The 12,318-nt window shown below is 29.5% G+C and overlaps 2 protein-coding genes across 3 annotated transcripts in view; both read left to right on the top strand.

The window, feature by feature from the left end:
• Window positions 1–1,774, top strand: part of LOC111420072 (trace amine-associated receptor 8c) — a 62,186-nt gene extending 60,412 nt beyond the window's left edge. For both annotated transcript variants that reach the window (XM_023052976.2, XM_023052975.2), the window contains exons 5-6: window positions 793–1,047; window positions 1,102–1,774. In XM_023052976.2, the coding sequence (XP_022908744.2) occupies window positions 793–1,047; window positions 1,102–1,374 (528 nt within the window). In that variant the 3' untranslated portion in view covers window positions 1,375–1,774. The remainder of the gene's footprint in view (window positions 1–792; window positions 1,048–1,101) is intronic.
• Window positions 1,775–10,164: 8,390 nt separating this feature from the next.
• LOC111420064 (protein takeout-like) lies at window positions 10,165–11,367 on the top strand. The gene is made up of 5 exons (XM_023052970.2): window positions 10,165–10,275; window positions 10,326–10,418; window positions 10,467–10,605; window positions 10,779–10,912; window positions 10,968–11,367. The coding sequence occupies exons 1-5, from the start codon at window positions 10,218–10,220 to the stop codon at window positions 11,267–11,269; spliced, it is 726 nt and encodes a 241-aa protein (XP_022908738.2). The 5' UTR covers window positions 10,165–10,217; the 3' UTR covers window positions 11,270–11,367.
• Window positions 11,368–12,318: the final 951 nt, after the last annotated feature.

The raw sequence follows: 12,318 nt of genomic DNA, 5'->3' as shown, positions 1-12,318 counted from the left end.
AGTATTTCCAATATATAATTAAGCAGTTTTGTAAATCCAGCTTAACATACAAATAAAAATGCTGTAATTCACGTTTCATATAAAAAGTTATTTCTTTAAATCATTCTTATGGTCGAGCAATTTAATCATAAAACCCCCTAATTTCTAACCCTTAATCTACCCTCTAACAAGATATATCTTAATCTTGTCTTAGAAAGTTCGAAAAAAAATCGGTAAACCTGACATAGACCAACGACACATTCCCGAAAACGTTTACTTTTATCATCCTCTTCAGACGACGCGACGGGAACGATAAAGAGATCCCTTGGGAAGTTGAAATCCCTTCTTTCTTATACGGGGGTGGTATATAAAACCAAAACCCGCGTTCGTCGGTTTTCCTCGTAAAACGATATCACCATCGTTTTGATTTTTACGTTTATCCAGTAGCACAAAATAGTGTAGAATAAAAAAAAAATAATTTCCTCTGTTTATTGGACGTCTTTGTAGACACATTAAACCGAGTAAATCGTTGTCTTTGTGTAAAACTTGCTAAATCGGCCTTTTTATAGTAAAGACAAGAGATCAAAAACGAAATGGATCCTTTATTAGCCTCAATTAAAAGGAGAAAAAGGAAATAGGAGTATATTTTTTATATTTTTATTTGGCACTTATTAAATCAGTCCTTAAAAAGTTAAAATGAAAAATTCGTCCTTTATGGCGAATTTATTTTTTTCTTTCATTTTCAGTGCATTTCCTGGTCGTAAATATTTAATCTTTTTTATTACATTTTGTTTAATTTTTGTCTCGTTGCAGGTTCTGACACACGAAAGAAGATTGAGTGCGAGTGCTTCGAGGACGATGGCGGCGATTTCTTTAGGTTTTATTGTCCTCGTGACTCCGTGGACAATTCAGGAAGTTGTTGCTGCTTGTACCGGATCAAGAGCACCACAACCGTTAGACTTCTTTGCCACCTGGTTAGCGTTGAGCAACAGTTTTTGGAATCCTTTTTTATACTGGTTATTAAACAATCAATTTCGAAGGGTTGGCAGGGAATTTATTTCAAACAAAGTAAGTTTTACGATCAAATATTAATTAATTAATAAATTATTTTATTTTTTAAAGTTTTTTTGTAAGAAATCCCCATCGAAACCACAACATTTCGTTTCGAATTCAAGTTCGTGTCAGATACATCACCAACAAGGTTGCGATTTCGAGAGGCTTTCAGAAAAATATTGGGGGGAAATTTTAGAACGAACATTGTCGGCGACTTCTTTAAACGCTCTCCAAAAGAGCGGAAGTCATCCTAGAATGGACGGTTGCAACGGAATGCAACGAGGCGGAGGTTGCGGTGGTATGCATCGTGAAACCAGGGACATTTCGTTACCGGATTTATGAAAAATCGATAAAACCACTCAAACTTTCGATGTAATCTGCGAGAATCACTTGAGGTAATTCGAATTTAATCATTTTTGACTTCACTTCCTTGCGGATAAAATCGAAAGTTTGTTGATGGTTTTTCGGAAGAATGAAAACATTAAAAAAAATTAAAATTAAATACTTGTAACTTGTAAATTTGCTGTAATAATAATAATAATAATAATTATATTAATGTTGTTTAACTAATTTTTTTATTTTGTATAATCAAATACAAATTATTGTTGTAAAATCGAAAAATATTTTTTGGATCTAAATTGGATTTAAAAATAATAATTAAAAATTAATTAAAATTGTTGGAAAAAGGAAATTAATTTTTTGTATTGGACTTTAAGCAATAATAAATAATATTTAAACATGACATCATTTTTTTTTACCTTTAAAACCACAACTTTTTGAACTTGTTGGATAATTCATTAACAATTCTATGAATTTATTTACTGTTAGATAAAATTAATTTATTGTTGATGTGTTTAAGTAAATTTCTAAGTAAATCACTGAGAATATGGAAATGTTATGGTATCGATTCAAATCACAACTTTCTTCATTTTTGCGCATTAAATTTATTTCCAATTTGAAATTTGATTTATCCCAACAAAACTACGGATGGGTGTCATGCACCCCAATTAAAATGAACATGCACATTTTACCTGTTATTGAAAATGCATCGCTATCTCAATACATGCACCAATATATAACAATCGCATTAAATATCAAACATTCAAGCTCACTGTTTAATAATCCTCTCTTTAACTAGAACTCGAAATTCGGGGAAATATGAAACATAGTCACGACACTAAAATTAATTTAAATGTTCACCATAACAAAGCTAAATGTTACACAGAAGTTTTGAAACAAGATATATTTCAGAGAATTGAACACGATATATTAGAGTCATTAATTTTAGGACTTAGTATTACGATTTGTTGAATTAAAGTCTGAATAAACACAATTAAACATGTTAGATTGAAAGACATCAATTTTTAATATGTTGTATGTCGTGAACTAAATGAGATATCGGTGCGAGGGAAAAAGCATTTTATAGCAAATTTAATTGATATATGATGTAATGAAAATCATTTATTCAAATCATTAAATTTTTGAGTTACGATTTTTTTAATTGAACCAAGAATATTGATATTACTTTAAAAAGGTAGCATCATTTAAGTAATTATATCTTAAGAACGGATTGAAATATCAGCATGAGATAAAATGCATTTTATAGCGAATTTTATGAGTATTTAATCTGATGAAGGTGATTTCTCCAAATCGTCAAATCTGGGTTTTTCACTTCAATTACACTCATATACAATGAGTTGAAAGACATGAATTTTTAACAAGTTATATTTCAAGAACTAATTGAGGTATTGTCGTGAGATAAAAAGCATTTTATAGGAAATTTAATTCATAATCGGTATGTTTAATGTCATATCTTCGTAGTTTAAAACTTTGAAGTTATGATTGTTTGAATGCAATCACAATCATACACACTAGATTTAAAGACATCAATATTTAAAATATTATATCTCAAGAACTAATTGCGATATTGTCATGAGATAAAAAGCATTTTATTGGAAATTTAATTCATAATCGGAATGTTTAATATCATATCTTCGTATTTTCAAACTTCGAGGTTATTATTTCTTGTACACAATCACAATCATACACAGAAGATTCAAAGACATCAAGTTTTAAAATATTATATCTCAAGAACTAATTGAGATAATGCAATGAAATAAAAAGCATTTTATAGAAAATTTAATGTATATTTAGTACGTTCAAGGTCATTTCTTCAAAACTTTTAATTTCGAGTAAATGTTTCTTTGACTTCAATTATATTTATATGTAATGAGTTGAAAGACATGAATTTTTAACAAGTTATATCTTAAGAACTAATTGAGATATTGTGATGAGATAAAAAGCATTTTGTAGGAAATTTAATTCATAATCGGTATGTTCAATGTCATATCTTCGTATTTTCAAACTTCGAGGTTATGATTTTTTAAATACAAACACAAACATACACAGAAGATTCAAAAACATCAATCTTTAAAATATTATATCTCAAGAACTAATTAAGTTAATGCAATGAGATAAAAAGCATTTTATAGAAAATTTAATTTATATTTAGTACGTTCAAGGTCATTTCTTCAAAATTTCCAATTTCGAGTAAATGATTTTTTGACTTCAATTACACTCATATATAATGAGTTGAAAGTCATGACTTTTTACCAAGTTATATCTTAAGAACTAATTGAGATATTGTCGCGAGATAAAAAGCATTTTATAGGAAATTTAATTCACATTCGGTATGTTTAATGTCATATTTTCGTATTTTCAGAGTTCCAGGTTACGATTTTTTGAATACAATCACAATCATACACAGAAGATTGAAAGACATCAATCTTTAAAATATTATATCTCAAGAACTAATTGAGATAATGCAATGAAATAAAAAGCATTTTATAGATAATTTAATTTATATTTAGTAAGTTCAAGGTCATTTCTTCGAAACTTCCAATTTTGAGTAATGTTCTTTTGACTGCAATTACACTCACATACAATGAGTTGAACGACGTGAATTTTTCACAAGTTATATCTAAAGAACTAATTGAGATATTGTTGTGAGATAAAAAGCATTTTATAGGAAATTTAATTCATAATTGGTATGTTTAATGTCACATCTTCGTATTTTCAAACTTCGAGGTTATAATTTTTTGAATGCAATCACAATCATACACACAAGATTTAAAGATATCAATATTTAAAATATTATATCTTAAGAACTAATTGAGATATTGTCGTGAAATAAAAAGCATTTTATAGGAAATTTAATTCATAATCAGTATGTTCAATATCATATCTTCGTATTTTCAAACTTCGAGGTTATGATTTTTTAAATACAAACACAAACATACACAGAATATTCAAAAACATCAATCTTTAAAATATTATATCTCAAGAACTAATTAAGTTAATGCAATGAGATAAAAAGCATTTTATAGAAAATTTAATTTATATTTAGTACGTTCAAGGTCATTTCTTCGAAACTTCCAGTTTCGAGTAATGTTTTTTTTTGACTTCAATTACACTCATATACAATGAGTTGAACGACTTGAATTTTTCACAAGATATATCTTAAGAACTAATTGAGATATTCTCGTGAGATAAAAAGCATTTTATAGGAAATTTAATTCATAATTGGTATGTTTAATGTCATATCTTCGTATTTTCAAACTTCGAGGTTATGATTTTTTGAATGCAATCACAATCATACACACAAGATTTAAAGATATCAATATTTAAAATATTATATCTCAAGAACTAATTGAGTTAATGTAATGAAATAGAAAGCAATTTATAGAAAATTTAATTAATATTTAGTACGTTCGAGGTCATTTCTTCAAAATCTCCAATTGCGAGTAAATGTTTTTTTGACTCCAATTACACTCATACACATTGAGTTGAAAGACATGAATTTTTAACAAGTTATATCTTAAGAACTAATTGAGATATTGTCGTGAGATAAAAAGAATTTTATAGGAAATTTAATTCATAATCAGTATGTTTTATGTCATATCTTCGTATATTCAAACTTCGGGGTTATGACTTTTTGAATACAATCACAATCATACGCAGAACATTCAAGTACTTCAATTTTTAAAGTATTATATCTCAAGAACTAATTGAGATAATGCAATGAGATAAAAAGCAATTTATAGAAAATTTAATTCATAATTGGTATGTTTAATGTCATATCTTCGTATTTTCAAACATCGAGGTTATTTTTTTTGAATGCAATCACAATCATACACATAAGATTTAAAGACATCAAAATTTAAAATATTATATCTCAAGAACTAATTGAGATATCGTCGTGAGATAAAAACCATTTTATAGGAAATTTAATTCATAATCGGTATGTTTAATATCATATCTTCGTATATTCAATCTTCGAGGTTATAATTTTTTGAATACAATCACAATTATACACAAATGATTCAAAGACATCAATTTTTGAAATATTATATCTTAAGAACTAATTGAGATATTGTCGTAAGATAAAAAGCATTTTATAAGAAATTTATTTCATAATCGGTATGTTTAATGTCATATCTTCGTATTTTCAAACTTCGAGGTTATCAGTTTTTGAATAAAATTACAATCATACACAGAAGATTCAAAGACATCAATCTTTAAAATATTATATCTCAAGAACTAATTGAGTTAATGTAATGAGATAAAAAGCATTTTATAGAAAATTTAATTTATGTTTAGTACGTTCAAGGTCATTTCTTCAAAATTTCCAACTTCGAGTACATGATTTTTTGACTACAAGTGCACTCATATGCATTAAGTTGAAAAACATGAATTTTTAAGAAGTTATATCTTAAGAACTAATTGAGATATTGTCGTGAGATAAAAAGCATTTTATAGGAAATTAAATTCTTAATCGATATGTTGTAATATCATATCTTCGTATTTTCAAACTTCGAGATTATGATTTTTTGAATACAATCACAATCATACACAGAAGATTCAAGGACATGAATTTTCAACAAATTATATCTCCAGTACTAATTGAGATAATGCCATGAGATAAAAAGCATTTTAAAAGAAATTTAATTCATATTTAATATATTCAAGACCATTTTTAAAATTTTCAAATTCCGAAGAAATATTTTTTTTGTTTCAACCAGATCACTAGATATTATGTTGAAAAAGAACAACTTTTATGGAATCATATCCCACGAACGAATTGAGATATCAGCATGAAATAAAAAGCATTTAAAAGCAAATTTAATTAGTATTTAATTTGTTCAAGGTCATTTCTTCAATTCATCAAATTTTGGAGTTACGTTATTTTGAGTTAAACAGAGTCTTAAAGATAGTAGGATCTAAAATATTAATTTTTGTTTAATTATTACATTAAAAGTCTTGGTTGATGGATTTAGGGATTCTTTTAGGGATGAGTTGTGATGGTTTTAGGGATTTTATCAGCATACTTGTCTCTTTAGTTTTAGAAGTGGTCTAGAACTCAAAATGCCTCTGTAATTAATGGGGACGACACGCTGTCTTTGTGTTTACATTTTTATTCTTAATCCATTTAGTCCCACGTTGCTTTATATTTAAAAAAATTGGTTTTATATCATTTTCCTTGAGATAAGATGGAATGAAAAGTATAGAAATGTACAAAGGCATTTGAAAAAGAAATTATTTTATGAGATATGAGATGGTGCAAAAATGCACTACTGGTAAGATAAATGAACAACAACACAAAAATATTTTGATTATCATTTATTAACTAAGTAATAAATTAGTCATAATTAATAATAATAGTAATACAACATAATACTAACAAATACCAACTTTAGTATGAAGTTTAATATAAAAAATATTTATACTAAAATTGGTGCAAAAACGCACCAATGGGATGAACAGTATAAACATTTATCGCAAAGCACTCTTTATGTAAATGAACGCTAAACTTAGTACAAATATATTGACGAATTATGTCTATTTCTAGGGAAATCACCGAATAAATGCGTCTACACTGTTTTCTGATAATACTAAAGATGATGTAATCCTTATATCTCATCATACATCCCAATGGTGTGTTTTTGCACCATTAATGTTTCAAGTCGTATTTTCAGAATTCATATTTTTATTTCGCGTTTCAAGATATACAGGATGTCCCGTTAAGCGTACGGAGCGGCTGTATCTCTAGAACGGTAAGGCCTAGAGGTTTGGGAAAAAAATCCTTATAAGCAAAGTGACCAAGAGAAATAGCTGGAAATTATTTTAAAGTTCGTAATTCTACCGCCAGGGGGCGTAACTGCCATTGAGAAACATAAAGTTCCCGCTATCTCAGAAATTTAAACGATGAGCTATAACTTTGACAACATCATTTAATAGCTTGGATAATACCGCATCGCTTTTGTTTTGCGATATTTCTCATATCTGTCATAATAAGGGAGGGGGAGGCCAATGCGTTTTCATATGTTTACATTTTAATATCTCCTAGACCTTTCAACCGATTTGAATGTTTTCGGAGTTGTTTGAAAGAGCATTTTATGCTCTTTTTAAACATATTTTCAGTAAGACCGTCTGCTTTAAAACAAATGAGCTAGAGGACGTTATCTGCAGCGATTACATATTTTTGTGATTTTTGAAGAAAAGTTAAATGGAACGATACTATTTACTTCACAGACCCTTAGTCACCTCAAAATTTGCTAAATTTTAGTGAAAACCGTATCTCGATATCGCCACCCGTTCTCGAGTTATAGAAGAAAATATTAAAAACTCGAGTGCCATCAATCGGATCCAGTTACCTCATCAAGAAAAACAAATCACATAACCATGGTAACTGTAAACATGTCATTTACTAACACAGAAGCGTATGATAGAGCGTATGATGATTTATTTTCAATGTTTCGAATACGATGCAACTGCATGGCAAAAATGTGCAATGTAATTACGACAACGAAAGACATTTTTCTCTAGAAGTGTTTTTAAGATTGACTTAGCGATTACGGAAAACTGGCAACGTGTAGCCCATTCAGACATCTCTATGAATTCGTAAATCACATTGGTGCGCAATGTGATCCCACATAATCTCTCTAATCTGGGAACTCCGAAAACAATTGTCCACAAGAGTTCTCAAGAGAATAATATCTCCACCACGTTGTTTTACATCAGGCCTTAAGATACCGATTATGATAACAGACTGATCTATTACCATTGACTTTTAAATATTATTTGGGCAAATCCAAATCTTTTATCACAAATGCTATGGATACATGAAGCATCTGTCCACAAGCTGATGTAAACTTGCGTAATATGCATTCTTGGTTCGAGCAAAACCCACATTGCTTTCACCCCTTTATCTATTGGGTAGACTAAACGACCTGACTTTTCAAGAAAAACCAATAACCAGAGAAAATATGACAAAACACTAAATACCAGTAGAAACGTGTCCAGGGCCGAGACTTAAGCAGCGCTTTTTTTTCGTCGAAACTAGATTAAATAAATGCATCGAGGTTTATGGAAGGCATTTCGCATATTAGTGAGTTATTTTTGCCAAAAATTTAAGTTATTCTAAGTGTTTTGGTTCATTTTGTTTTATTATCATTATTGATGTTTCATTGATCCGTTGGCTTTTCAACACGCCTCAAAAGTAGTTTTGAAGCAGTTCTAAGCTTGGATAAAGTGTGAAGGAAGGGTCTAGATAATAAAATTTTTGTTCTCTCTTATTTGTTTCCTAAGGTAACTTGATCCGATTAAGATATACGAATTTTTAACATTTTCTTTTATAATTCGAGAATGGATGGAGATATCGAGATGCGGTTTTCACTAATGTTTAGCAAATTTTATGGTGATTAACGGTCTGTGAAGTAAATAGCACCGTTCCATTTAACTTTTTTTCAAAAATCACTAAAATATGTAACCGCTGCAGATAACGCCCTCTAGCTTATTTGTTTTAATCCAAGCGGGCTTACTAAAAATATCTTTTAAAAGAGCATGAAATGCTCTTTCAAACAAGACCAAAAATATTCAAATCGGTTGAATGGTCTAGGAGATATTAAAATGTAAACATTTGAAAACGCATTGGCCTCCCCCTCCCTTATTATGACAGATATGAGAAATATCGCAAAACAAAAGCGATGCGGTATTATCCAAGCTACTAAATGATGTTGCCAACGTTATAGCTCATCGTCTAACTTTCTGAGATAGCGGGAATTTTATGTTTCTCTATGGCAGTTACGCCCCCTAGCGGTCGAATTACGAACTTCAAAATAATTTCCAGCTATTTCTCTTGCCCACTTTGCTTATAAGGATTTTTTTCCCAAACCTCTAGGCCTTACCGTTATTGAGATACAGCCGCTCCGCACGCTTAACGGGACACCCTGTACATATATCAGGAAAGTATGCACTAAAAACTTGCAAATATTAAAATTTTATAGAATTTTATGCACTAAAAATAGTTTTATTTCCATTGTATATTCTGAACAGAAATTTTCAATAGAAAAGAATTGATGCAAATATGGTTTAAAAGCAAGAATTATGAAATATGTTGATATGTATAGCCTAACAACCTTATAGCACCTTCAAATCTGGAAATATGTGGCTGTAAAATAATTTTAAAAACACTAGTGCGTTTTCACACCAGTGGGATAAATGGGTTAATGTTAATTTAAACTTAACAGGTTACTTAATAACTTCATAAGTAATTCACTTTCTAAGTTCTTGTACTTTTGGATCATCATCAACGATTTTTAAATCAGTTGATTATTATGATTCTGCGTAGCAAATTGTGTATTTAAATATATTATTTTTTAATCTAACTTTATTGATGCGGAAATCCACCGAAATAAACAACCTTCTAACATCATGGCTTTTTCCAAAAACTCTTTGAACCCACCAATTACAAAATCGATAAACATAAAACCACAAGTTTTTACCTTCAATTTTTTTTTAATAAATTCCTTTCCTTAAACTTTAAACTCGACCAATTAACGAGCGCCAATATTTTCTTGATATTAAATTTCATTTTAAAGATGACGATTTCAAACTGACGTGCAATAATCAAATAAAGCTTAGTTATCTTTTTTCATTTTATAACAACCATTTAAAAAATCATTAATTTAAAAAAAAAGCGTATAACAATTTAATACGACCACACTACAGGATAACCTTGGACATGACCGAAATGATCGGTATATAAAAGAGGAGCCATGTGTCTTTTAGTCTTTAGCATTAACTATTTAGCACTCGTTGGGTCTTTTAAGTTGGAAAAAATAAAGATGAAGGTTTTTGTCGTTTTTTTATTGCTAAACGGTAGTGTTTTTACTGCAAAATTACGTAAGTTAATTTCATTAATTAAGAATATTAATTTATTTGATAAAATTTAGCATCTTTTGTAACTCCGTGTAAAAGAAGCGATGAAAATTTAATTGAGTGCGCCACAAACGAAGGAAGAAAAACTTTACCCCAAATTTTAAATGGTAAGAATCTTTTTATTATTTAAAATACAAAATAAAAATTTTTTTAAGGCGTTCCCGAATTAAAATTGCCGAATATGAACCCATTAAAATTACCGGAAGTCAAATTGGATGTTGGTAAAAATCTAAAAATTAAATTAAACGATCTTGAAATTTTTGGATTGGAGAATAACGATTTGAAAATATTCGAGTAAGATTTTATTAAATTGTTTAATTTTCTTAAAATTAAGATTAGAATTAACAATTAACACGAAAATGTTTTAAAAACTCGTTGACCTAGACGATTATTCAAAAAAACCTGATTCAACTCAAAAAATATTCCATAAATCATTATACATACCGTATTTTTGTTTCTATTTCCAGCATAAATGTTAACGAACGCAAGATTAACGTAAAAATTGAATTCTCTCGTTTAAATATTCTCTCTAAATATGATATAAACGGAAGGATTCTAGTTTTGCCTATAATCGGGAATGGACCAGCAAATATCACGTTTGGTAATCTCAATAATTATTTTTATTTATATTTATAATAATTTCCTTTTTATTTTAGTTGACCCAGAATTTCATTTTAAATCCGATTTAATTACAACAACAAAGAAATCGAAACAATACTTAAAAATGATTAACCCAAAAATATCGTACACATCAAAAAGGGAATATTACGTGTTAGATAATTTATTTAACGGTGATAAACGATTAGGCGATCAGATGAATAAGTTTTTGGATGAAAATTGGGACGAAGTTTCGAAAGAAATTGGCCCGGCAGTTACGGAAGTGATTAGCGCGATCGTTCAAATTATATCTAACGCGTTTTTCAACCGAATCACTATGGATGATCTTTTACCTAAATAAATTAAAGAATAACGAATTAAAAATTTATCAAAATTAGGATTATTTTAATAATAGTTAAATGTTGTGATGAAAATAATAATAAAAGAAGTAGTTAACCATTTTTGTATCAATATGTAATGTATCCATAACTTTTAGACGCATTGTCGTTGAATGGAGAGTGCACCGGAGATTGCCTCTGACGAGTGCAACAAAGAATACTTCAAATACAATGGAAACCGAAGCGTTTAATACTTAATCATTTCGTTCAAGATTAAAATCGTCTTAATGCAACAAAACCTCGATATAATGGATTAATACGAGGAACGCAGTGTCCGTTATGGCTCAATAAAAATATTCAACAATCTAGTATAACAAATAAAACTAGACTAGCACTAAAACTAACACTAGACCTAGAGCTAGAAACGTTCCGTTTAGCCGTGCGACTCTCAAGATGAAAAAACTGAGTGTTTCTAATTCTAAGTTTAATGTTAGTTCTAGTGTCAGTGGTAGGTAGCGCTAGTTAGCATAAGATGTTGCATATTTTTATTGAACTAAAACTAGAACTAACACAAGACCTATAACTAGAATCATTCGGGTTTAGCCGTCTTGAGAGACGTGCGGCTAAATCCGAATGTTTCTAGTTCTAGGTCTAACGTTAGTTCTAGTGATAGTGATAGGTAGCGCTAATTAGCATAAGATATCACTATGTTGCATATTTTTATTGAACTAAAACTAGAATTAACACTAGACCTAGAACTAGAATCATTCGGGTTTAGCCGCACGTCTCTAAAGACGGCTAAACCCGAATGATTCTAGTTCTAGGTCTAGTGTTAGTTCTTGTGAATAACAATTAAAACTAGAACTAACACTAGACCTAGGACTAGAAACATTCGGATTTAGCCGTGTCTATTCGTCTAGTGTTAATTCTAGTTTTACACTAGCACTATCACTACAACTAACACAAAACCTATAACTAGAATCATTCGGGTTTAGCCGTCTTGAGAGACGTGCGGCTAAATCCGAATGTTTCTAGTTCTAGGTCTAATGTTAGTTCTAGTGATAGTGTCTGA

Source organism: Onthophagus taurus, chromosome 3, assembly GCF_036711975.1.
Source record: "Onthophagus taurus isolate NC chromosome 3, IU_Otau_3.0, whole genome shotgun sequence".
In the NCBI taxonomy this organism is placed as follows: Eukaryota; Metazoa; Arthropoda; class Insecta; order Coleoptera; family Scarabaeidae; genus Onthophagus; species Onthophagus taurus.
The sequence above is the reverse complement of the archived record's forward strand: the minus strand, read 5'-3'. Positions and strand labels throughout refer to the sequence as shown.

What these genes read in the sequence shown, in the direction of transcription:
- LOC111420064 (XM_023052970.2), top strand. Translation starts at nt 10,218, where the DNA reads ATGAAGGTTTTTGTCGTTTTTTTATTGCTAAACGGTAGTGTTTTTACT. An exon ending in TTTACCCCAAATTTTAAATG is followed by an intron (nt 10,419 to 10,466) that starts GTAAGAATCTTT and finishes AATTTTTTTAAG; the next exon opens with GCGTTCCCGAATTAAAATTG. An exon ending in ACCAGCAAATATCACGTTTG is followed by an intron (nt 10,913 to 10,967) that starts GTAATCTCAATA and finishes TTTTTATTTTAG; the next exon opens with TTGACCCAGAATTTCATTTT.